Raw genomic sequence first — 23725 nt, forward strand, 5'->3', positions numbered from 1 at the left:
ATTAGAAATTACAAATTACTAACAGTGGTAAGGAGAAGAGCCTTGGTTAGTTTACTTACCTAAGACGAGAACACAATGCGACGCAAGACTCTTCCAATTAGCATCATATTCAATTCTCTGTGGCTTGATTCACCTGTTTCATCTTCATACAAAGCCAAAGAGAAACAAGGGGAATTTCGATATGCTCAAGAGGTGTATAAAACGAAAAAGAAAAGACATTAGCCAGGTACCAGCTGCAAGCCTCTTGCGTCAGACAAGAAGCAAGCATGAAACGGTGATGCATTGGGAAAAAAAAGAAACATAGCCACGGTTTCGAAAAAAAAAAGATATTGGCATGGCACATCAAATGCCGGGGTACTAAGCAAAGGTATCAAAACGGGAGGGGAATAATTACAAGACCAAAAGTCCCAAAACGGCAATGACAATGGCGCACACGGAGCCGCTCATACGAGAGAGAGCCGGTTGAACGGTTGTCGCAGCGCCCGTAGAACCAGTGCTACTTCCACCCTGGACAAAGGTGCCTCCAGATGTGCTTCCGCCACTGCCTCCCGACGCCGCGTCCGTAGGCTGCGCGTTGGCACCCGATGCAGTTGGGCCAACCGTCTCACCGGCGTCGTGTCCCGCGCCGCCTCCAGGGTTGCCACCGGGTACCATAGCCACGGATGCTGATGGTTTGGGGCTCCCGCTCTGTACCGCCTCGCCGGGATCCTCGCCAGTACCCATGAGGGAGCCCAGGATAACCACGTCATCGGTGATGGCAACCGTATTGTTGGTTCCGGCCTCGTCCGTGTACTTGTACGTCTTCTGTCCCTTGATCTGCGCCTGTGGCGGGGGGTCGTAGCACTCGATTGTGACTTGGGAGAAGCGGGCCGCGTAGTAACCGTTGACCATGTATGGGCTGTTCCAGTCAATCTCACCACCTGCCCAGTCAATAGTACCTTGGGCATTGGTGGGGAGACCGGCGGGCCAGAGGGAGAGCATGACGCGAGCAGGGGTTTGCGGGTAGTCGAATCGGCCCGCAGTGCTGTTCCATGTATCGCTGCGTTGGAGCTTGCGCAATTCCTCGTCATCAATGGACCAAGTGAGTGTGTCTTCTGTCCAGTCGATACAGTATTTGTGCTCTTTTTCGACTGCATTGCCATTGGGGACTGTCAGGTTCCTTCCGTTGGTGTCTGGCATTTTGTTAGTTTTCTTTTGCGAGGCCGAACAAAAAGGCCAAGGGAAAACTCACAGACTGTCACGCCCTGGGAGTAGTAGTTTGATTGGACGTTGTTGATGTCGGCACCAACCCATTCAAAGTCGATTTCGTCTTTGACGTCCGACATGAGAATGAAGGCAGTGACGACACCCTTGCCCTGTGCACTGCTGACCGTGGAGCAGATCTTGCCGTACCAGACATAGTGGGTAGATGCCAACAGTGTTCCAGTCGATCCTTGGGCCATGGTCAAGAGCGTCGACTTCTCGCCCGAGGCAGGATCGGTGTATGAAATAGGGTCGCCTTGCGACTGCCAGTTGATCTTGGAGGCATCGCCGAGGTAATTGTCAATGGATTGAACGTCGTCGAGGTTGTCGAGCGAGTAGGTTCCGGATTTGCATACAGGGCCGGGGACGCAAGAGTCAAAGCTATTCGACATGAGCGGGTCGCATCCACCGAGGCAGAAAGCACCGACACCGCAATCGCCATAGACTGCACGGCAGTTAGCATGCAATCGCTTAGTTTGTAGAATTCAAGGACGCACGCGAGCAGCAGGGCGTTTCTTTTGGACAGTGGCTATCCTTTGTGCATTTGGCACCATCTGCGTTGGCGAAGCCTGCAAACGCTGCAGCCGCAATTGCGGCAGAGAGGACGGCTCGGACCATGGTTCGGAGTCAGTTGTGCAGATGTCGATATGACAGTGGTAAGCTGACGCGCAGTAGAGTCGGACCGGGGTCAAAAGGTTATCGCAAATGTTCGTGGGGAGCGCTTTTCCAGGGTTTTGGCGATGACGACCGTAAGCACGATGGCGATCCGCGTGAAGGCCCGTTCCGAGAGAAAAAGGTGTGGAGAGGAATACGACGATTAATTAGTCCCCTGACTACTATCCTATGGCCGCGTTTCGGGTAGCGAGCGTTGGAGGCAGATGCAAAAAAGAAAGAAAGAAAGCACAACGGCGGGTTAGTAAAGCGAGAGTGGTCCCGAGGGGGAGAGAGGAGCAGAGGACGGGCATGAATGGGCGGCCAGCTTCCTCTTGAAGAAGGGGTTCCTCTGGGGTACGAGGTGGCGCATCAATATGGAATTGCGCCATTCCACATGCGGCCTCTGACTAGCCGCTTGAATCGGCCGATGAATCCCTTGAGTATTAGCGACCCGGCCGTCCACGCCAGCAGCCCGTCCCAGGCCCTCGACGCTGCCAATGGCGAACGGCGCGTTTCGTCTCTGCCCTGCTGACTTGCCTTGGACACGGCACATCGCAGACGGACGGATTTGGACGTTTTCTGTGCTACCGTGTGCTACCACCCTGCATTGGTTTCCTCGATGCAGACACTGGCCAGAGCACGCCTAGCGCCTTCACAATCGATACGCCCTATGTTTGGAACACCCTGCAGCAACGCCCGAGCCGCTCCACCTGCATCCCTGCCATCACGCTTCAATGTCCAGGCCCTCGACTTCTAGACAACCTCACTACGAGTCACACACTGTGCGGATGTGGCCGTCGTGAGAGCGCGTTCGAGTTTTGCGCGTGTTGAGTTGCTTTCTCCTGGCCGGATTTTGGCTACTAAACTGAGCACGTGCTTGGCCGTGGAGCAGCCGTGCATTATCCTCCATCCCATGACCAGCAAACCTTGCATACATGCAATAGCGCTGCCATGCAAGCACCCCAACCCCGTCTCTTCGGCACATTTGGCACATTGTTACTAACCACGCTAAAGTTTCGAAACAGAAACATCAATCCGCTCACACGCCGCACCTGTTACGAAAAACGAAGCCTCAAGACACTACAGTGTATTGGGTGCTTACCCCTTGGGAATGTCTTCATCTTTGCGCCCACGTGACCACTTAAATAGCAACCAGCCTACACTCCCAAAGACTCGAATCATCGTTGAAGTTGACAGCACCACGATAAATGCGTATTCCCCGCACTTCACCCCCATGCTCTCGGTGGACCAAGATACCCGGATAAAAACTGCCCCACCGAGATAGCGCAACACCAATACGATGCTAGTATACGATTCTCTCCTGTAGCATATTAACTTTTGTGTAAAACTCTGGTACGCTAGCATACAAAATCAATACTTTACTTACATGCGTGGCGGTGAAGGCAGCTACTTCCAAACGCCGGCTTTACTTCAACGGAACCTGGTTTTTTTTCCGTGTTGTACCTAGTCCACCAAGAACCCATGTTCTCGGCGCAAAGAATCCACCGCGGAGAATACGGTGGCTCTCCTTGGCCGGGGTTGAGGCATTGACCAAGGCCTAACCCATCCTGGTCTATCCGTAGTGAGAAATCAGATAAAAGTAATTGTTATGGTGTAATAGGCCACTCGATAACAATGACTTTTCTTTGGGATAAGTGCAAGAAGGCATCACAATACATGAACGGAAGGAATTGCAAGCGGTTGTTCGGCTGAAGAGAACAATGTGTTTATCTGGCTATATGATGAGCCTACTGGTCATGAATGGGAAGACTGATCCGCACAGTACTAGATTCATGGATTATCTATAAAATGAAAAGCCCCAAGAGATTTGTTGATGTATTCTGGAACCCGACGGTAATATATGTTGAGTGGAAAAGCATGTCTCCTAGTCATCTATACATTGTAAGCTGATAGTCACATGGCGTACGTTGCCTTGGCAGCGCTAGTATCGAGTGGATGAACACACATCTAGATTGAGATGACGAGAATAAGAACGTCTGGATGAACTTTCAACGGACAGATACAGTATTCTGCTAGCGCTCAAAGCACGTGACCATACCATCCATAGCCACAATGATAGCCTCCATCAACGTCCACTTGCCACTCCTTGGATATGAGCCATCGAATCACGTTCAATGAATCGCCGTATGCGGAAACCATCGCACCGGGGTGACACCGGCCCCTGTTCGGCGATCCAAAGATATCTCGCCAGTCAGCCTCGGTACTTTGCCTGCGCTTATCCCTTCCCGAACTTGCTCTAACCCTCTACCCACAACTCTCGGCCCATGCTCAAACTCCAAGATCAACACGTTGACTCTACACATCACAATTCTGAATGTCATACCTCCTCCACGGTAGTACATCTTATACTGGAATGGGCTGGGTCGATTTGGTACCCCGCTGCGGTCGTATCTACATTGGCGGCTTATACGCTTTGTACCAGACCGACCTCATCGAAGCAGCAGGCATAACGCATGTACTTTCAGTCATCGATTACGACGCATTGCTACAGGAGAAATTCCGGCACCTGAGACATTTTCATATCCGGGCTGAGGACCATCCAAACACCAATCTCCTGCAGTTTTTCGAGGGTGGTGTCAAGTACATCGATGAGGCGCTAACTTCTCCCCCGCTGACTCTTGACAAGCCTCAAGCCGCGGACGCTAAGATCTCACCCTCAAAAGGGGGCAATGGCGCGCCCGGGGGTGGCGTATTCGTGCACTGTGCAATGGGCAAGTCACGATCCGCCACTCTTGTCTGCGCGTACTTGATTTGGAAATACAACATCTCCCCTGAAGCGGCATTGGAGCAATTATGTGAGGGAAGGCCGATTTGCGATCCGAATCCCGGCTTTAAAGAGCAGTTGGAGGTTTGGAGTGCAATGTGTCGTGCTGGGAGTGAGAAAGAGAAGAAGAGGATATACGAGCGCTGGGAAAAAGATCGATTCACCGGCGAAGTATGGGATTGGGAGATTAGAGTGAAGGAACAGGAAAGAGAGAAAGTAACGAGTCCTCAAGCCTCGAAGCTTTAGGCATTGATAAATTACACATTGGATGAATGGAGTAAGAAAAAAGAACAAAAGTGTCCCGTCGACTCGGGCTCATGCTTTGAATGGCTTTGCAGCTTTGCTCTTTGGACGGAAACAGGGCAGCCACTCCTTCAGAGCCTCTATGAAAAGATCCCGGCTATTCACTGAATCGGGAATGATGTTGTAACCAAGTCCCGGTGTGTTGAAATCAGACGCGTGGACCCCACCTTCTACCACCTTACCAAACAGTTTGTCCTTCCCAGTACTCACCCCGCATTTGGGAATCTCCTGCGTAATCTCGACTTTTGGAGCGTCGGGTCGTTGAGAAAGAGGACCGGTAGGACGCCAAGGATCGAATTCTCCACTTGACCAGTATGTGTTTGAAGGGCGAATCTGCCATCCTCCCATCTCCTGATTGAATTCCTGCACCTTGGGCCATTCTGGGAATACAGAAGGCGGTGGGTTGTTGAAAAGTTGATGACATTGATCGTTTTCTAACTTTAAAGTATTAAACTTAGAAATTAACTGGTAAGGTCCAAGATTGGCGGGTTGAAAGTACCCTGTGTTTGGTCAGTACTAGCTAGGAATATCGAGACGGTTGAAACATACCCCATTGAGTGCAAGCCTGCCATCTCCAGGAAAGAACATTGGGGTCCACCGGCTGAGCATTAGACGAGCAATTTCTTGAAACCGTCCCATTTTTTGCGCATGGCGCATTGGAGTCCAGAAGCTCAACGTTTAAATACCCGGGGTAGAGAGCCCACTTGTCCAAAACCGATTTGGCACCCCTGGTCGGTGCCCAGCCCTCTTTTGGTGCCGTCTGGTTCGTCTTAGGGTCAGTCTCTAACTCATCACAGAATTGCCGGAGGGAGACACTATAGCCATCCATGGCATATGTCTGCCAGTCCCCAAACACAACCTGTAATGTCCCGCCAAAATCCACATTCGAGATGTTGGCATTGTTAGCACCGAGAAATTGTTCTTTCAGTTTGGCAGCAGCTTGCGGGTCTGTGTCCATGATGTGGTCCGCATATCGGATGGCAGCTTGTATGTCCCGAGTACAGTTGCCAAAGCCTTTGGCATTCATTCCGGCCCATATTGCATCGGCATAATAACCCATATCGACCATAGCTTCAACGACAGCTGATGAGGCCCAGGATGCATATATAGAATCTGGGTATTTGTTGCGCACCCAAGCAGCTCTTCCTCCTGAGTACGAGGCACCAATAAAAACCCACGGCGTGTGATCGGCATCGAGTGTCGCGTTGATATATGGCAAGCTGAATTGCTTCGCAAAAGCGTCAATATCCGCAAGAGCCTGTGGGACATTCAAGTATTTGAAGCGGTCCAATGACGTATCATTGTGAAAACCTGCGGGTACCGACTCGCCGTACATTCGGTGTTCCCAGGCAATGCCGATGCCATTAAATTCTTTTACGATCTGGTTGAAGAAGAAACGTGGGTCGGGAATCCATCTGCTAACTGGTTCAGCATTGCTTTCACCCTGGTCCAAGATGAAAACGGGACCACCTGGTTTGTAATTTTCCGAATAGACCCAGTATCTGTTGGGAAAAGTGCCCGCGTCCGATCCAAAGTGGTCAAGAGGGAGTTGAACAGTCCTCGCGTCGAGCAGTGGAGGTTTAGTATCCCGTGAATTAACGGATCTGGGATTTTCAGTGCCTAATCCAAGGCCCATGTAGGCCGAAGGGGGCCAGGTCTGCATGCGTGCATGCAAAGCATTTGATCCTTGCCCCAGCGCAAGCATGAGTGCCGCCATCGATGCCAAAGACCACATTTTTCCTAAAAAAAAGGTTCCTAAACGAGTGAAAGAATCAAATAAAGCGAACGAATTCGTCCAACGAGAACGAGTGAAAATCGAATCCTCACGAACCCGGCGCAGATTTCCAAACACCGCGACAAAAGAGCGATCTTCTAAGAAAAGTTAGATCCGGCAACTCCACCTTATATATAAGTTGCAGAATGGGGGAGGCTGCGCTGCAACCCCAGTGTACTCCTATTTCACAACTGCCGAATAGGAAATGAACTCTCACATAAGCCTTACTACCTTGCTGACACCCCACAAATTGAAAGCATCTGCCATTGTCCGAGCAAAGCCGCAAGGGGCCCCGTTTTCTACTCTACACCAACCATCAATACACCTTGAGAATGCAAGTAGACGTACTATAGTGGTAGGCCAAAATTTTGTTTCATAGGCCATTTGGTAAGAGGGTGAGACTGGTTGGGGTGGTAAGAACTGTCTTGCACGGCGAACAGCATCCGTCAAGATTACCAGGAATAGTCTCGTAACATTTCTCCATAGTAAATTGCCCATAGAACTATCGCGTGTAGATCTTAATTACTATTGTGGCGTCTGCGGATACATACGAGGGTTCCCGCCGGTAAGCGCAGTAGATCGCTGACAGGCGTTACGAAGTTAAGCTCATCAGTCTTGGTTGCGGATGGTAGATCTTGGTCATATCCCCTTGAGAATCTTATTTTACAAGGTTGCTCTCGGCTGGATCTATGCGCGTACTTGGATGGGTTTGGGCTTAAGCACTGGAAGAGCATTAGTGCAAGGCTTACGGCTGGAAGTGCAGATCTGCGTCTGGAGATCTCTACCTCGCCAGGGTAGATATGTATATATGAGTGTCGAAACTTCTGAAATTTGCATCAGAATACTGAAATGCATCAAAGTATCTATAAGCGTTGTGGCCGATTCGTGAACAAACAGCATATGCCTTTAGAGGGAGTCGATCCAGTAGCGCCAGTGCGTCCATCTCTGTCGCAGGACCCAAATCCCCAAAGTCAACGCTGTTAAGGGTATTGCAAATGCCCAATAAATCCAGAACCTCTCCGAGACTGACCACTTGCCTGCCGCACCTTCTTGAGGCGGTGTGTAGTTGAAAAAGCTCATGCTGAAAACAGCCTATGAATGGTTAGTACAGATTCGCCATTGGTGTTGGAAATTCCCACGGAGATGAAGGTCGGTGGCAGGAAGAACATGGTGACTACGGCAATGGTTCTCATCACACCGCTATCTTCTTTTGCTGCCTCCCCAATTCTAGTCATGATCTGACTATCGCGGTTTGTGATAATGTTGAAAACCTGGTAATGTGTTGGTGACATCTTCTCGGGGAATGACTATCCATGCCTTACATATGAGATCTCATTTTGCAGCCGCTCCTTGTTTGATTGGGCTCGTAGGTGAAGATTTCGAAGCATGCGAACCTGAAAGTCTAATTGCTTATTGATCGACTCAGCTAAATCTTGTGCATCCCACGACATTGACGGTGATCGCTTTGATTGGGTCGCGATGTGGTGCTGAATGCTGCTTAGAGTGTCGACTGCAACATTGAGAGTTTCTAACGAGTGGATGGCGTGTCTCGTTACTTCGTGAAGCAATGTAAAATGTGTTAAACCGCGAGCTGAAATCGCACGGCCCTAAGGTATGCCGTGTTAACCCCATAAATCTGCTGTATAGATAAAATCGCTTACCCTTTCAGCGCTCCGCACGAGATCTCGAATCAACCACACCGATTGGTCAAACATTACGACAAGAACCTCCATTAGTGGCACCAGCAAGCAGCCAAGCTGCGGTCCTTGTATATCAGGCCACATTTGGTGCAGCTTTTCTTGCAGACAGCTTTGGAATGAAGCATCCACTCCCAAGCACAAAACTGAGCAGCTCTTCGAATTCCACCGGCAGCAAAATGTCATCTCCTGCCAATGATAGGATATACTGCTGCGACTGTCAATAATCTTGATTAGTACGCGGAACCACATGTCTAGGGAAAGTCAGTTGAGTTGATGCCTAAATTCCATCTGCCCTCACAGCATGATTCGCGCTGGCCATTTTGACCTCGCGATTCCTTGAAATCAAAGAACCCATTCGAGCGCCTATATATGTCGGCTAGGAGATACTGGGGTATCTGAAAATACTGAATCAACTCCGGTAGCACTTTTCTGCTACCACTATCGGAAAATAGATCGTCCTGTATAAAGCTGGGATCTGGTCAATGTCGATCGGTACTTTCTGGAAGAACGATAAAGTACAGATACTGCTTTTCGGGTTCATTTTTATCCTATTTCAGTATTTAGCGTGGTATGCAGGAACGCAAAAGAAGTATCATACGCGGAGACAGTGATCTAATCGTTCATTATGTGGGTTCCAGCATCCGGCGGCTAGGCAGCAGTCAATTCATTTCCTATTAATTGTAAGGAATACCCTTACATAACTTGATTAAATCGATTGTATTCATTGGAGGCTCACGAGAATTTGACACACTCGCAGAGAACATGAAGATAAGTAGAATGCCACTTGCTCCAGTCAGCCTGTTATAAATTTGCCAAGGCCAACTGGTGGGCTGTGCCACCATGAAGCGCCACACCAGCGTATGCGCAAAGGATGGTAAATGCATGAGAAAACCGGTCAATTATGGATGTGCATCCATGGTGTGCAAGGCTGCCCAATGAACACCTCGGTAGAGCCTTCTTCACCCGCTAGCGCTGATGGCGCAGCTATCCCCACCAACCACAGCCTGGGTGGCCGTGTCGCCTCCTGCATCACGCTGCTGGCTATGTGCAATGCGTCTTTCAGCTCGCCAAGAGATTAGAGGTGGTCTGGGCAATATCCTGGATACTTGTTGCGACGGGTTCCGCGTCTGTTGAATTTCTATGCAACTCTTTATTTGCACTGTTGTTTGTTCCTCACTACTACTTCATCACAGAGCCACGTCCATGCTCAATATCCTCTGGAAACTCTCGCAGACCAACGTATTTCTTGAGAATATCTCCGGAATGAAATGATCACCAATGCCACGCCAGCCTCGCCGCGAAGAGTACACTGTAGGATGGGTATGCGCACTGCCCATCGAGTCCGCAGCGGCGAGATCGATGCTAGACGAAAAGTATGACACCCCCGATCCCGAACCAGGCGAGAGGTGGGACGACATATATTTCACGGGTTCGATAGCCGGCCACAATGTTGTTATCGCTTGCCTCCCGGGGCGTACTGGGACAAGTTCTGCAGCTACGTTGGCAGCACGGATGCAAGGCAAGTTCCAAGGAATCAAATTTGGACTCATGGTAGGCATTGGCGGAGGTGTACCAGGCGGGCAAGCAGATATTCGACTTGGAGATGTTGTTGTCAGTGCACCACAAAAGACCTTCGGAGGGGTAGTCCAATACGATATGGGAAAGGCGACACCAACAGATACCATAAGAACAGGAAGCTTGGACTCACCATTCCAGATCTTGCTTAGTGCAGCAGGCGCACTACAATCTGACGCTTTGATCGGCGAGAGCAAGCTGCTCAACATACTCTCAAAAACCCAGCATATCCCTTCCTTGCAGCGTTGCGAATCCAGTGCCGATGTGCTGTACGAAGCATCCTACAACCATGAAGGCGGCAGAACTTGTGCAAATTGTCGTTCTGATAAACAGGTGAACCGGCCACAACGTAAGAGAGAAGAGGTGGTGGTGCACCACGGAACCATCGCATCAGGCAACCAAGTGATGAAGAACGCTACTGTAAGGGACAGGATTAGTCAAGAACTTGGTGGTGTCCTTTGCTTCGAGATGGAGGCTGCTGGTCTCATGAACAGCTTCCCCTGCCTTGTCATCCGTGGCATTAGCGATTATTCAGATTCGCATAAAAACGACCAATGGCAGGGATATGCAGCGGCAACTGCAGCTGCCTATGCTAGAGAGCTTCTCTTGAAGATTCCAACAGCTCAGGTGATGGAAACTGCAAGGGCAGAAGACGTGATCAACGATACCAGAAGTTAGTGTTAAAAGCCTTTTTTGTATCCACAGTTCGGAATAACGATATGACAGAACGTGATGCGTGTTCTTCGAGCCCCACTAATAGGTCTTCGAAACGAAGGAAAACCGAGGGCCCTAGTAGTCAGATGCCTGAGATCGAAGAGTGAGTCTCCTACATCTGAAGTCCTTCGCGTTTTGTAAACAAAAGCTGATTTCTCTAGGCGCGGAATCGTCTTACGTATGTGGGCTTACAACCAATGTCATTCGGTAAAAGTTTAACTGATTGAATCAGTACAAGAAAGAACCCGTCCGTCACTAAAAGAAGATCGAACCCATCATCCGCAAAATGAAGCTCCGACACACCGGGTACTGAGCGAAGAGCAAAGACAGCGGCTCCTAGAATCCCTGCAATTTGACCAGATTGACGAACGGAAGAACACAATCAAAAGGGCTCATGCGAAAACATGCGAATGGCTCTTACAAAGCGCGCCTTATCTAGAATGGCTCGAAACTACGAAGAGAAGCGAGCACCATGGATTTCTATGGATCAAAGGGAAAGCTGGAGCAGGAAAATCTACGCTCATGAAGTTTGCTCTAGAACGAGCGCCCAAGGAAGTACGAGACAGCTCGACACTGTCTTTCTTCTTCAATGCAAGGGGAAGCACATTGGAGAAGTCTACAACTGGGACTTATCGGTCATTGTTACTGCAGCTCCTTACAGGATTTCCAAAGCTACAGGAGGTCTTTGACTCACTTCACTTATCAGCAGCATACTTTGATGCAAATTACGAATGGAGGGTGGAATTGCTTAAGGACCTTCTAGAAAAGGCTATCCTGATGCTCGGCAAGACTCCCATATTGTGCTTTATCGACGCATTGGATGAATGTGATGGAACAGAGATTCGAGACATGATTGAATTCTTTGAGCATATCGGGAATCTGTCAACAGAAAAGGATTTACCTTTCTTTACCTGCTTCTCTAGCAGGCACTATCCCCACATAACTATTGACAAAGGACTCGAATTGGTGTTAGAAGGACAAGAAGGCCACAATCAAGACATTATCAACTATATTGGGACTGTGTTGAAAATTGGAAAAAGCAAAAAAGCACTGAAAATTAAGGAAGATGTTCGAAAAAATGCAAAGGGCATCTTTATGTGGGTTGTTCTAGTTGTTCGCATGTTAAACGAAGAATCAGACCGAGGCCGACTCGATCGTCTTGAGAAGAAATTGCTGGAGATTCCTACCGACCTACACGACCTATTTCGCGATATTCTCACCCGAGACTCGGAAAATAAGGAGCAAGTGGTTTTATGCATTCAATGGGTGCTCTTTGCAAAAGTGCAACTCAGCCCTAAGCAGTTGTACTATGCTATACTATCTGGCATCGACCCTGATGAAGTATCCGCATGGGACCCCGACGAAGTCGATCAAGATTTGATCAAGAAGTTCATACTTGATTCTTCAAAAGGCCTTACCGATATTACTGCCTCCAAAGATCAAAAGATCCAGTTCATACACGAATCGGTCAGAGACTTTCTGCTCAAAGAGAATGGACTGGCCAAGATCTGGCCCGAGTATCAGCACAACTTCTTTGGCCAAAGCCACGACAAGCTCAAACAGTGTTCCTGGAACTATATCAACACCATCCTAGACAAGTCATCAGACATCCTCGACATTCCCTCCGGCGCATCTTCTATGACATTGAAAGAGCTACGTTCCTCAGCAGAACAGAAATTCCCTCTTCTTGAGTACGCTGTCCACAACGTATTCTACCATGCAGATTTGGCAGAAGGTCATCGCATTTCCCAGTCAATGTTTCTGGACCAATTCCATCTTGAAAGCTGGGTTCAGCTGGACAATCTGCTGGAGAACTACAAAATTCGCAGGCATCAGAAGACCGTTAGTTTGCTATACATTTTAGCCGAACTGGACTGCGCCAATTTGATCAAGTCTCACATTCCGCTTGACAAAGTTCTGGATGTCACAGAAGAGCGCTATGGTTGCCCTCTGTTCGCTGCGATTGCTCTTGGAAACGGTGCAGCGATTCGAGTTCTCTTGACGGCGATTGAGCCAGCATCCCCAGGTACAGGTACAAACTGCCAGCAGCTTGAATCCGATACGATAGTGGCTGCTCCCATTCAAGGTAGTCATCGTGACTTTGTTTACGCGCGGGGAAAAAGCTTCTTGTCCAACGCAATACGGATATGCCCGGAGCAGGCCATGAAGCGGCTGTTGAAATCACCAGCATGCAACCTTGAATCACCATCTTCTGATACTGAACAAATACTACTGGAGGCGTCGAGTCGCGGCTATGAATCTGTAGTAAAGTTATTACTTGACAACTCAAAAGGTCTCTTCAACTTGACGCCTGACACATTAGACAAAACGCTGCATAAGGCGGTGGAAGTCGGGAATGAGCCAATCGTCAAAATGCTTGTCCTCAAAGGAGGCAATGTTGACGCAATGGATAACGGTGAAAACACACTTCATGTGGCTTCAAGAAAAGGGATCGAGAGCATCGCTATATTTCTCTTGGATAGGCGTCCAGATCTACTTGACAGCAGAGGCCCGTTGCGATACACCCCCCTCATGTCCGCGATTGAATATAAGCATACATCTCTTGCCCAAAAACTAATCCAAAGAGGGGCCAACGTCCATTTGGAATCTACAGATTGTACTGATGCTCTTTACTGGGCTTCTCTGATTGGCGATCGAGAACTTGTCATGCTTCTTTTGGATGAAGGAGCTAAGATAAAATCACAAAATGGGCACCTTGGCAACACATTGTATAGAGCTTGTTTAAGAGGTGACAAGAACATTGTTAAGTTGTTGATAGAGAGAGGCGCTGATGTCAACGCCAAGTGTGGTGAATACGGCAGTGCACTTCAGATAGCTTGCTCTAACGGTCGCAGAGATATCGTAGAGCTATTGCTAGAGAGAGGCGCTGATGTTAACGCTGAGGGTGGTGTATACAATAGTGCACTTCAGATAGCTTGCTCTAACGGTCGCAGAGATATCGTAGAGCTATTGCTAGATAGAGGCGCTGATATCAACGCTAAGGGTGGCAGTGCACTTCAGACAGCTTGCTCTAACGATCGTAAAGATATCGTAGAGCTATTGCTAGAGAGAGGCGCTAATATCAACGCCAAGTATGGTGAATACGGCAGTGCACTTCAGATAGCTTGCTCTAACGGTCGCAGAGATATCGTAGAGCTATTGCTAGAGAGAGGCGCTGATGTCAATGCTAAGGGTGGCAGTGCACTTCAGACAGCTTGCTCTAACGGTCGCAGAGATATCGTAGAGCTATTGCTAGAGAGAGGCGCTAATATTAACGCTAAGGGTAGTAGTGCACTTCAGACAGCTTGCTCTAACGGTTGCAGAGACATCATAGAGCTATTGCTAGAGAGAGGCGCTAATATTAACGCCAAGTGTGGTGAATACGGCAGTGTACTTCAGATAGCTTGCTCTAACGGTCGCAGAGATATTGTACAGCTATTGCTAGAGAGAGGCGCTAGTATCAACGCGAAGGGTGGTTATTTTGGTAATGCGCTTCAGGCAGCTTGCTTTAATAGTTCTAAGGACGTTGTAGAACTATTACTAGAGAGAGGCGCTGATATCAACGCCAAGTGTGGTGAATACGGCAGTGCACTTCAGACAGCTTGCTCTAACGGTTGTAGAGATATTATACAGCTATTGCTAGAGAGAGGCGCTGATGTGAACGCTAAGAGTGGTTATTACGGTAATGCACTTCAGGCGGCCTCGTTTTTTGGGCGCACGGAAATTGTGGCATTGCTGAGAGCAAATGGGGCCAAACAGGACGAAACAGAACCTTGAATGTATTCAACCCGTGAATGCACTGTCGCTCTCCTCCAATCTCTCTCCCCCTTTTCTGATATCTTACCAAATCCACAACGATAGCTACTAAAACCCAAATCTTCATTGCTCATCTCACCTGCACCACCCAGCAAACAACCAAGGACATTCCCTAATCCCACCCAACCCAATACCATGAAATTGCAGAAAGCGAAGACCGCATATATCAAAACGACAACTAAATGGACTCTAACATACACACGCACTCGCAGCACTACCGCTACTATCACCAAAAAGTCACCTGCAAAACAACTCCCCTAACACTACTCAGTTGCAAACCTCCCGCACACGCACAAATATGTATACAGCACACACTCCATTGCCTATAGGAATACACAAGAATGCTACATGTACACAGCAACTACAACCACAATCACCCTACCTCTCCTCAGCAAACGCAACCTTCACAATCGCTGTATAGCAAAGAATAAAAGGCCAGAGAAAGACAAAGAAGAAAACGAACCAAAAGGTATAACATACACACACATATATGAATACCCTCAATCCTCCTCCGTTCTGACTGAAGAAAAAATATAGTTGTCCTAAATCCCGGCAAGAAAAGTCTAGCGTATCAAAAAAAGAAAGAGACATGTATAGGCACAGACGTGAGAAAAGAAAAAGGCGGGGAATAGAAAAACACTGAAATGGGAATAGACATTTGACGGTACACTGGGACAAGAGACTCTGACAAGAGAAGAAAAGATTGAGGAAGAGAGAGAGAGAGAAATCGAAGATGAGTATACATTTACACCACAAAGGGAGTTTTTTAAAAATAAAAGGGGGATCAATAGATAAGAAGCGGTACTCACTTAGCCTATCCACCATCCATTGATATCCAAAAACAAAAAAAGAGCCCAAAGACAACCCTACGAAGATAAATACAAGAACAGAGAGTTTTGAAAGATAAAACAAGACGCCTAGCCGACAAGTTTCCCTCTTCCCTAAGATTGATCCACACCACCCCTCCTACAAAGGTCCTCGAAACCCCCCATCCCGAAAAAAAAAGAAGAGAGAAACAAAAAAGATTTCCCCATCCCCCAGAGTGATATCATATAGAACCCTCCCCCCCTTTCCCTCGCCAAAGAAAACAACAACAACAGCAAGAGAAGAAGAAGAAAAAAAACAAGATTTCAAAACGGCCGTTCAACTATCTATGGACAGTAAAAAAATTCAAACATCCCTTACTAGATGACAGAAAAAACGAAGTAGACGAAGACGAAGATGAAGACGAAGAGGCAGAGATTGAAAACAGAGTGCACGCGTAAACGGAGGAGAAACAAAAATGCCTTGGCAATGATTTAATGCGACGCACTCGTCACATTAGGAAAAGCAACCTGCGGCCAATGAACTGGGGAAGGATGATGCGATGGTGTATGCTGATTATGGGAATGATGATGTTGTTGTTGCTGGTGGTGGTGGTGATTATGATGATGGTGATGATGATTCTGAACACCAGATGTTTGGACTAGGCCCTGGCCATCGCTGCTGGTGCCATGAGAGGAAGATGCATCGCGGCCAAGCGTCATCAGTGTGGTTGCAGTATTGAGGTATTCACCAGGCTGTTGTTGCTGCTGGATTTGGTCGTGGGCGTGTTGCATGTACGCTCTTGTCCATTGGGTCCACTCCTGGGCAACATAGCCGTTGGTTGTGTAGGTAGGCTGTTGGTGAGCCGTGTTGGCCATGTGTGCGTGTGAGTAAGCATACGCGTCTGCAGGCGCTTGGGAGATGGCGCTGGTTGACGATGCGGCTGCAGCGGCTGCGGCAAGGGCCGCGGCGTGATTTGGGTTCATGCTCGCTTCGTCCCCACCATTGTAAGTTTGCTGATCGTAACCTCGGTTTGGTTGCGAAGGGACGCTGACTTGAGTGTTGAGGTTGTATGAGTGTGCAGTGTTGATGGGCAAAGCCGTGTATGTTGCAGCATGCGACGATAGAATAGGATCAGTAGACCCGCTGGTTGTTGTGGCGTATTGATCCTGGTATGCGCTTTGGTCGTATACCGAAGAATTAGACTCTGAACGGACGGGAGCCTGCATGGCAACGCGGGCAAGGGATTCGGTTGCCGTTCGCTTGACGATGCTATCATTGATCTTACTGAGAGACTGATCCACAATTCTTGAAATGGCTAGCTTCAATCGATTTCCCGAGCCTAGGAACTTATCGCATTCGCCAAGGAGATCCACCCAGGATGCCATGTCGTCCTTGAGCTTGGTCATATCCGACGGGGTCATCTGATCTTGGCGCGATGTCGAAATGAAGAGCGTGGTAAATGTAGCAGCAATGTAGTTGACTGTGTTGACCCAGGGGATATCCAGGCTCTTTTTGTTCATCAGTTGGGTGCAATTGTGCAGTATTCTTTGCGCTGCATGCAAACACTGGTCAAGGTTTGAATCCAGAATGGCCGAATCGGTTGACCTGCACACACCGGGATGATGCAGGAGCAACATGTAAGAATGATACCAGTATTGCAGATAGAGGGCAAAGATGTAATCATCATCGGCGGCCTGCGACGGATCGCGCAACTCATAAGGCATTTCATCCTTCCACTGCCTGATGCCAGCTGCGAGGCGCTTCAAGCTGTCGAGGTATGCCTTTTGCGAATACCGGACAGCATAGATTGTCTTGTACAGCTCGAGATCCCAGACCGTGTACTTTGCAATCTGAATGCCAACCTGGAAGGAACACTGGTGGAACGTGTCCAGATTCGCCTCTTCGCCAGGCAGACAGTCGTTCATGGGTTCTGGAAACTCGACATCAATATCTTCGTTGCTAATAGGCATTGGACGCCCTAGGTTTCCATTGAGATTGATCTGGATGGCGTGGAGGGTCCAGAAGACACGTTTCCTCATTTCAATGTCCAGTTTGGTCAGCTCACCCGTGCCATCTTCCCAGACCTTGACGGAGCGGTGTAGGCCAAGCTGCACGGCGAATAGATAGACGGTCGAGGTCATGATCCATGCAGCGCCGGGCTTGGGAAAGGTGCGTAGATGATGGCAGATCATTGCCAACGCTTGGACGTCTTGCCAACCATGTTCGCCAAGGATGAGTTCCTTGAAGAAGGTCAGGGCATACTTGTAGTGGGCATGGGCGCTTTCGAGCAAGGAACTGCCACACTGGTCGCTGTTGCGAACGGCTATTTGGTACATGATGGTGGCGAGCATCATATGGACGGTTACTGTCTCGGGTCCTGTTGGGGTAAAGCTGGGGTCGTTTCCTATCCTCCAAATCTACGCTTGTCAGTGGGCATCCAGGAGCAAGGTGGAGACAGGGTCCGGGGGGAGGGATACCAATTGCATAAAGGCGGGCTTGTGGACCAGCATGGTGTACGGGTTGATGGAGCGCATGTACCAGATGGCGTACTCGTTGAGCTCGTTGTAGGGCGGCAGCTGGGGTGTTTCGACAGGGTGGTTACCCATGGTGATCTTGACGAGGGTCGAGTAGGACGTGGCTTCCTTCTCGTATTCGGTCTCGGCCGCGATAAAGTCTGTAATGTCGATGTTGGTGCCATAGATGGAGAGCGAGGTGCCCTTGATGTGGCTCAGGGGCGATTGTACAGAGGCGACACCCAGGTAGTTGTCGCCAATGGAGCCATGCTTGAACTGAGGGAGCAGCTCGAGTTTGGCCGAGGCGGTCGTGGTGGCAGCAGGCGCATAGCCAGGCAGCGGGGACGAGCTCGTGCGGCGGGGGCGGCCATCGGACCAGGGGGATGCGTCGCTGGCAGCGGACGAGGGCCACGGGTTCGAGGGCTGTTGCAATGCAGCGCTGTAGGCAGGAGGCAGGCGGGGCTCGACGCCGTTCTCTTTTAGCTGGGCCTGCAGGTCTGCAATGTGGGCGCGCAGGTACGAGTTCTCGGACTCCATGGCCTCTGCATGGCCGCGGACAGTGGCGCGTCCAGTGATGCGGTCGGTGGTGCGGCAGGGCGTCCTGTTCTGCTCGCAGGGCGTGCATCCGTCGGGGCGGCCATCGCAGCGAATCTTGCGGACCTTGCAGCGGTCGCAGGCCTGGCCGGTCCGCTTGGAGTCGGCCAGCTTCTTCTTGACGGAGCCGGAGAAGTCGGTTGCGACATGGCTGTGGGACGAGGCGGACGAGGGCGGGGCAGCGGTGGTCGCGGTGGCAGCAGCAGCAGCCGTGGTGGTGGTTGTCGTGGCCGTGGCGGGGGCGCGGTGCTGGGGACTCAGCGGGGCGTGGAGGTGGACGCGCTGGATCTTGCTGACGAGATTGGGGTCGTCGTCGGCAGGTCGCTTGGTCGCCATGGTTGGACGTGAACTCGGCGGAGAAAGCCGGTGGGAACGACCGATGGGCAGTCCCCAGAACGAGCCTTGTGTGGCTTGGGGCGATCACCTGTCAGACAGGCAGGCTGCACGCTCGCATAGCCGCGCGCCCACGGTCGGTTTGGCAGCACCAGAGGGCGGAGGTGGGCAGGCGTCTGAGGGAGAGGTGAGGGGCGAGCGAGGGCGCGTGTGTGCAATGCTTTAAGCGGGCAGCGCAGAGGGCGAGGTGAGGGTGCGCTGCGGTGGGAAAGTGAATGGCGGCCGCGATGCCCTTGGTACAGTAGCCTCGGCGCCTCTTTGGTGCACACGGGCGGGCGTGCGCACAGCAGCCGCCTTCGACCACGCACCGCGCCCTTGCCATTGGCCGCCAGCCGCAGCGAACAGCGACGGCTCGGTCGCCGTGCCCTGCTGCCCTGACAGCGTCGGCCAATTTGGCTGTGCTGCTGTGCGCTCGCCGCTGCTGTCATGGCTGCCATTCCACCGCCCTGGTGGTGGCTTGCCTGCCGCTAGCACGCACCGCCCCAAGCATGGCCTGCCCAAACACCATGGGCCTGCAGCCGCGACATGACTACACTCTGCATCCTGGGTAGCCATGCCCGCCGACTGCCTTGCCGCCAGCCTCATCCACACTGGCAGCGCCTCTTGATGCCCTGATGCCTGCTGCTGCCCTGCCCTGTCCTGTCCCTCGCCGCCCTTCCACGCCCATTCCCCCTTCCCGCCCACTCTCGCCTGTCGTCGGTGGCGGTGCACACACACACACACACACACACACACACACACACCCCCATACACCACCCACCACACACACTGCCCCGCTACTACATGCCTCCAAAACAACCTGCCCTCCGTTCCTTTTGAACCCCTTCAGCTGCTGCTGCTGCCGTCCACCCACTCGTCTCCACACCTCATAGCCCAGCCTCCCCACCGCTCCAGTGCCCTGCTGCACATCAACCACCACCGTCCGTCCCCAAGCTCTCCTTCCTACGACCATGGCGTCGGTGCGCACATTTCAGCTGCCACACTACCATGCCTACCCTATCCACGTGGCCCTGTTCAAGGATGTCGCAAACGCCTCGCATCTCAGGCGTCAGCTCCTAGATGCCAATCCGCATTTCGACTATGCCTTTTTGGACGCGTCAATGGTACGGCCCTGTCTCCTTGCCCTGGACTTGCCTTTTCCATCTTCTCTCTGCACTTGAACTATGCCCACCCATTCTGGTCTTGGAAAAAGGGAATCAAAAAAAGGGGAAAACAAAATGAGCGCCCAGGCAAGATGGAAAAAAAAAGAGTTACACACTCACAACCACTGCACTGGCTCAGCCCACTTGTCGCGTGCGCCTGCCATTTGCACCTCTTCTCCGCGGATGCTCTTGCCTCGTCCATTCCCCTTTCTCCCTTTCTGCCCATCACGTGGCTTGGTGACATTCCAGCCTGCACTAATCTGGATGGCCGGTAATGGTTCGGGCTTCGACACCCCCTGTCGCACAACCACTGTCAACGCCTGGATCACCAAACGGTGTCGTTGACCAGCATCCTCCTGGTGCTGCTTCAACGTCACTGCACCCACTGCCTACTGCAGAACGGGCCACAGCACTCCGCGCCTATCACGACAATCCCATCTTGCCCCAATGTCGACATAATCTTGCTTCCATTGAGTCTAATCGTCTTTTGCTGCCTACCTGCCACCTGCCTCGTCTAGACAACTGACTCTTGACTAAAATAGATCGTCTCACCCCAGCACCTCCTCTCCGCCACCTTTATTGCTCTCCACAACTTCTTGACCTCGCGCTCAAAGACGCGCACTCCCCACTCGGAGCTCGTCTTTCGCCTCTCCCCCAACAACAACATTGGTGAATCCTACAAGAAGTTTGGCATCTCAGACGCCTCGACGCAAATCATTGCCGTCAAACTGCCCCTCTCTGCATCCCCTCCCGACGGTACCTATGTCAAGGATGAGTCCATCACAAATCAAACCGTGAGCGCCCATCTCGGCAACGTTGTGCACGGGTCCAGCATCGAGATTGCCGACAACGGTCAAGAGCTGGGCTCCTTCTGTCAACTAGACAAGGTCTGCAAGGTCTACAAGCTGGCTAGTGCTGACCGTGCCTCTCGAAGCAACACCACCACCACCACCACCAACACCAAACAAGCCAACGGCGAGAATCACGGAAATGACTCTCAAGACCAAAAGGCCTACATTGAGAGTCTAGTTCTAGGAGCCATGGCTCTCAAAGGATCCTGAACGACTCATCAAGCCACTCATTCCCTTGTCTCAGCCCGCCATATCACGGCTTACAGTCCGTGAATTGCTGACTGGCCTGATGATCGTTGTTTGCAACGCACAACTATACAATTATAGAAACACACAACACATCACTTCACACTAGTGCATACGTTGAAACTTTAATCGTACTTCTCTCGCCCTCTCTCTCTGCATCTCTCTTTCTCTAACCCCTGTCCTATGCTACAGATTTCTCACTCCTATAGATACACCCTGCACATAGGAAAACAAAACTAGGTCAGCTACATTTATAGCTCCTGGTACTCGGGCTTGATGAAGTCGGCCATGTTCTTGGGCCTTGGGTGTGGGTTCTCATGGTGGTCGTGGTGGTCGTGGTGACCGTGAGCATCCTCTGCCGGGCCCACATAATGCATCTCGTACACGGAGCCACACTCCATGCAACGTGACTTGGGCTCCTCGCGGGTGAGGGTGATCCACAGAACGTTGTGCGAGTCGGCGGGGCATCCGGTGCAACCAACATATTGCTCATCACCTGCAGAGTTGACAGTGATTGGGTTCTCCATGGTGCCTAGACTCAGTCAGCATCAATGCCACTCTCATCTAGGTGCTTGCGTCTGCCTGCTGCTGCTGCTGCTGCTCCACATTTGACCTTGTTTGTTTCATCACGTACCGAGACGGCTGGCATCCAATGGCCTCATGTCGAAGATATCGATACCCTGCATCTTTCCGAGAATCTCGAGACGCTCTAGACCCGTAGACTGTTCCGCGTCCGTAGGCACAGTACCAGGCTTAGCACCCGGGGGAAGGAGGTCCGCTTCTGACTTGATTTCTACACGCCCAATGCTCTCGTCAGCTATCGACACTTTTCCCACGCGGCATCCGCAACACTGCGGTTACCCAGGTGCGGGCGCGACATACCGTCGAGCTTCTTGAAGCCCTCGAGGACGCTGGGCGAATTGGCCGAGTGGCCAGTCTCCTTTTGCGCAATCTTGCTGTCGTCGCCTGCAATGGTGTCAATGCTACATCGTACGATAGCTGGTAGACCCAAAACCTACGGCGGACAAAGGATGTCGTGAAAGTGCGCTGGGCGAGCGCGCGAGGGGCCGCCCGCCTTGCCGCGGCCATGGCAGAGCGTTGGAGAAACATGGCGAGAGCGATTGGGGTTGAGTGGAGAGGGTGGGCGTGGCTATCGAGCTTGCGAGTTCGTGATCGTGGGATTGCGTTCCGTCACGAGAGAAGCTTGGCTTTGCGCACTGCTTAGGTAAGGCCCAATCCGTCAAGCCACAGCAACTGAGCAGAGCCACCACCGACCCGATTGCAATTCCTTCCTTTGCAAATCATTCAATTGTCAACGGCTCGTTTTCCAGCTGCACATGCTAACAATCGTTTGCAGCATCATGAGATATGCTGACTTGATCTTGTACACTAAAAAGAAACATTTTTTTGACATAGCCTTTTGCCGTGCTGTCCTCCGTCTACGCTTTGCATCCTTCTCGACGAACCATTGTTATCTCACCCCGCCGCTAGATTTCCATTCCACTACTAACAATGTCATTCAAACCCGCGCTAATCATTGTCGATGTACAGGAAGACTTTTGCCCGCCAGTAAGTCGCCCAACCCGCTTGTTGACCCCTCGCTCACAGACCAGAACGGAGCGCTGGCAGTGGCAGGAGGCCGCGACATAGTACCGGTGATCAACGAATGTCTCGACTACCCCTTTGCCTTGAAGGTAGCAACCAAAGACTTCCATCCGCAAGACCACATTTCCTTCGCCTCAAATCATCCAGCGCCGAACAACAAACCGTTTGAATCTACAATTACAATCGTAAACCCGCACAACCCGGAAGAAAAGCAGGAGACGCGATTGTGGCCAGACCACTGTGTCCAGGGCACAAAGGGCTCAGAGCTGTTGTCAGAGTTACATATCAGCAAGATAGATCATATTGTGGAAAAAGGTCAGGACAAACGCGTTGAGATGTACTCGGCATTCGCGGATCCCTTCAAGAGTCCGTGTGTCGCCAGGAGCAGCCTGGCAGAGACGTTGCACCAGGCCGGCATCACAGACATCTACGTCGTTGGCTTGGCAGCTGACTATTGTGTAAAATACACGGCCATTGATGCACAGAGCGAAGGCTTCAAGACATGGGTGCTTGGTGAGGCGACGAAAGCGGTGGACCCCTCGGCCATGGAGCAAGTGCACAAGGAGTATGAGGAGCACGGTGTCAAAGCCATAAGCATGAGCGATGTGCAAATGCTCAAGGTCAAGAACCTGCCCGGGAAAACCCAGAAATAAAGTGCAAAGAACGCAGTCCAGGCTGGCGAGAGCGTGTTGGACTAGGATAGCCTCATCACTCTATCCGCTAATATACCCAGGCCTACTTACACTTTCTAATTTCTCTTTCCCTTATAGGAAAATATAAGCAGCCATGTACCAATTTTGGATACGACCTGCGTCAGCAAAATAATGCAAAGACAACCATGATTGGGAACCAGTGGCAGAGGGAGCAACTGCCGCATGGTTTTGTCCACATTCCCTTCAGTCGGTTCCGCCGGAAGCACACAGGGGTAGGCATCCATGAAGCATCCACAAAGTCTCCACCGTTTCGCACCCGAGCGTTCCATGGAACCGCTAGAACACGCATGTGATGTAC

General features: G+C 50.9%; 10 protein-coding genes across 10 annotated transcripts; 5 read left to right on the forward strand and 5 right to left on the reverse strand.

The window, feature by feature from the left end:
* Positions 1-313: 313 nt before the first annotated feature.
* PSV08DRAFT_267605 (glycoside hydrolase) lies at positions 314-2176 on the reverse strand. The gene is made up of 3 exons (XM_014228854.2): positions 1740-2176; positions 1232-1687; positions 314-1172 (listed from the first exon to the last, which is right to left on the reverse strand). The coding sequence occupies exons 1-3, from the start codon at positions 1858-1860 to the stop codon at positions 391-393; spliced, it is 1359 nt and encodes a 452-aa protein (XP_014084329.1). The 5' UTR covers positions 1861-2176; the 3' UTR covers positions 314-390.
* A 1993-nt stretch (positions 2177-4169) lies between these two features.
* On the forward strand, positions 4170-4963 carry PSV08DRAFT_267614 (protein-tyrosine phosphatase-like protein). Its single transcript, XM_014228853.2, has one exon. It carries the CDS (start codon positions 4232-4234, stop codon positions 4925-4927), a length of 696 nt encoding a protein of 231 aa, XP_014084328.1. The 5' UTR covers positions 4170-4231; the 3' UTR covers positions 4928-4963.
* Positions 4964-4996: 33 nt separating this feature from the next.
* On the reverse strand, positions 4997-6620 carry PSV08DRAFT_216078 (serine carboxypeptidase S28-domain-containing protein; the record flags this gene model as incomplete). The annotated part of the gene is made up of 2 exons (XM_014228852.1): positions 4997-5484; positions 5534-6620. The coding sequence occupies 2 exons, from the start codon at positions 6618-6620 to the stop codon at positions 4997-4999; spliced, it is 1575 nt and encodes a 524-aa protein (XP_014084327.1).
* An 884-nt stretch (positions 6621-7504) lies between these two features.
* PSV08DRAFT_216081 (uncharacterized protein) lies at positions 7505-9228 on the reverse strand. The gene is made up of 8 exons (XM_014228851.2): positions 9156-9228; positions 9057-9106; positions 8978-9006; positions 8757-8926; positions 8420-8709; positions 8081-8365; positions 7898-8029; positions 7505-7850 (listed from the first exon to the last, which is right to left on the reverse strand). The coding sequence occupies exons 1-8, from the start codon at positions 9220-9222 to the stop codon at positions 7665-7667; spliced, it is 1209 nt and encodes a 402-aa protein (XP_014084326.1). The 5' UTR covers positions 9223-9228; the 3' UTR covers positions 7505-7664.
* Positions 9229-9736: 508 nt separating this feature from the next.
* Positions 9737-13613, forward strand: PSV08DRAFT_368311 (uncharacterized protein; the record flags this gene model as incomplete). The annotated part of the gene is made up of 5 exons (XM_014228850.1): positions 9737-10706; positions 10760-10850; positions 10909-10925; positions 10980-13556; positions 13603-13613. The coding sequence occupies 5 exons, from the start codon at positions 9737-9739 to the stop codon at positions 13611-13613; spliced, it is 3666 nt and encodes a 1221-aa protein (XP_014084325.1).
* A 329-nt stretch (positions 13614-13942) lies between these two features.
* On the forward strand, positions 13943-14485 carry PSV08DRAFT_153940 (ankyrin repeat-containing domain protein; the record flags this gene model as incomplete). The annotated part of the gene is made up of 1 exon (XM_014228849.2): positions 13943-14485. A coding segment is annotated over one exon (543 nt), but the record flags the coding sequence as incomplete, so codon positions are not given.
* Positions 14486-15635: 1150 nt separating this feature from the next.
* PSV08DRAFT_384484 (uncharacterized protein) lies at positions 15636-18813 on the reverse strand (the record flags this gene model as incomplete). Its single annotated transcript, XM_014228848.2, has 2 exons — positions 15636-17787; positions 17848-18813. The coding sequence occupies 2 exons, from the start codon at positions 18811-18813 to the stop codon at positions 15862-15864; spliced, it is 2892 nt and encodes a 963-aa protein (XP_014084323.1). The 3' UTR covers positions 15636-15861.
* A 1007-nt stretch (positions 18814-19820) lies between these two features.
* PSV08DRAFT_399042 (kinase binding protein) lies at positions 19821-21256 on the forward strand (the record flags this gene model as incomplete). Its single annotated transcript, XM_014228847.1, has 2 exons — positions 19821-19973; positions 20555-21256. 2 exons carry the CDS (start codon positions 19821-19823, stop codon positions 21071-21073), a joined length of 672 nt encoding a protein of 223 aa, XP_014084322.1. The 3' UTR covers positions 21074-21256.
* On the reverse strand, positions 21249-22259 carry PSV08DRAFT_267676 (cytochrome c oxidase subunit VB-domain-containing protein). Its single transcript, XM_014228846.2, has 4 exons — positions 22129-22259; positions 21992-22075; positions 21744-21902; positions 21249-21641 (listed from the first exon to the last, which is right to left on the reverse strand). Exons 1-4 carry the CDS (start codon positions 22217-22219, stop codon positions 21361-21363), a joined length of 615 nt encoding a protein of 204 aa, XP_014084321.1. The 5' UTR covers positions 22220-22259; the 3' UTR covers positions 21249-21360.
* Positions 22260-22400: 141 nt separating this feature from the next.
* Positions 22401-23613, forward strand: PSV08DRAFT_267677 (Isochorismatase-like protein). Its single transcript, XM_014228845.1, has 2 exons — positions 22401-22678; positions 22723-23613. Exons 1-2 carry the CDS (start codon positions 22622-22624, stop codon positions 23365-23367), a joined length of 702 nt encoding a protein of 233 aa, XP_014084320.1. The 5' UTR covers positions 22401-22621; the 3' UTR covers positions 23368-23613.
* The last annotated feature ends 112 nt before the right edge of the window (positions 23614-23725 follow it).

The sequence above is a fragment of the Bipolaris maydis genome (genome assembly GCF_028858645.1).
Source record: "Bipolaris maydis strain C4 unplaced genomic scaffold PSV08scaffold_2, whole genome shotgun sequence".
Classification (NCBI taxonomy): Eukaryota; Fungi; Ascomycota; class Dothideomycetes; order Pleosporales; family Pleosporaceae; genus Bipolaris; species Bipolaris maydis.

What these genes read in the sequence shown, in the direction of transcription:
- PSV08DRAFT_267677 (XM_014228845.1), top strand. Translation starts at nt 22,622, where the DNA reads ATGTCATTCAAACCCGCGCTAATCATTGTCGATGTACAGGAAGACTTT. An exon ending in AGGAAGACTTTTGCCCGCCA is followed by an intron (nt 22,679 to 22,722) that starts GTAAGTCGCCCA and finishes CTCACAGACCAG; the next exon opens with AACGGAGCGCTGGCAGTGGC.
- PSV08DRAFT_267605 (XM_014228854.2), bottom strand. Translation starts at nt 1,860, where the DNA reads ATGGTCCGAGCCGTCCTCTCTGCCGCAATTGCGGCTGCAGCGTTTGCA. An exon ending in AGAAACGCCCTGCTGCTCGC is followed by an intron (nt 1,688 to 1,739) that starts GTGCGTCCTTGA and finishes ACTGCCGTGCAG; the next exon opens with TCTATGGCGATTGCGGTGTC. An exon ending in CTCCCAGGGCGTGACAGTCT is followed by an intron (nt 1,173 to 1,231) that starts GTGAGTTTTCCC and finishes ACAAAATGCCAG; the next exon opens with ACACCAACGGAAGGAACCTG.
- PSV08DRAFT_267676 (XM_014228846.2), bottom strand. Translation starts at nt 22,219, where the DNA reads ATGTTTCTCCAACGCTCTGCCATGGCCGCGGCAAGGCGGGCGGCCCCT. An exon ending in GGGCTTCAAGAAGCTCGACG is followed by an intron (nt 21,903 to 21,991) that starts GTATGTCGCGCC and finishes TTGGGCGTGTAG; the next exon opens with AAATCAAGTCAGAAGCGGAC. An exon ending in ATTGGATGCCAGCCGTCTCG is followed by an intron (nt 21,642 to 21,743) that starts GTACGTGATGAA and finishes GACTGAGTCTAG; the next exon opens with GCACCATGGAGAACCCAATC.
- PSV08DRAFT_216081 (XM_014228851.2), bottom strand. Translation starts at nt 9,222, where the DNA reads ATGTTCTCTGCGAGTGTGTCAAATTCTCGTGAGCCTCCAATGAATACA. An exon ending in TCGTGCGGAGCGCTGAAAGG is followed by an intron (nt 8,366 to 8,419) that starts GTAAGCGATTTT and finishes GGCATACCTTAG; the next exon opens with GGCCGTGCGATTTCAGCTCG. An exon ending in TGCAAAATGAGATCTCATAT is followed by an intron (nt 8,030 to 8,080) that starts GTAAGGCATGGA and finishes ACACATTACCAG; the next exon opens with GTTTTCAACATTATCACAAA.
- PSV08DRAFT_267614 (XM_014228853.2), top strand. Translation starts at nt 4,232, where the DNA reads ATGTCATACCTCCTCCACGGTAGTACATCTTATACTGGAATGGGCTGG.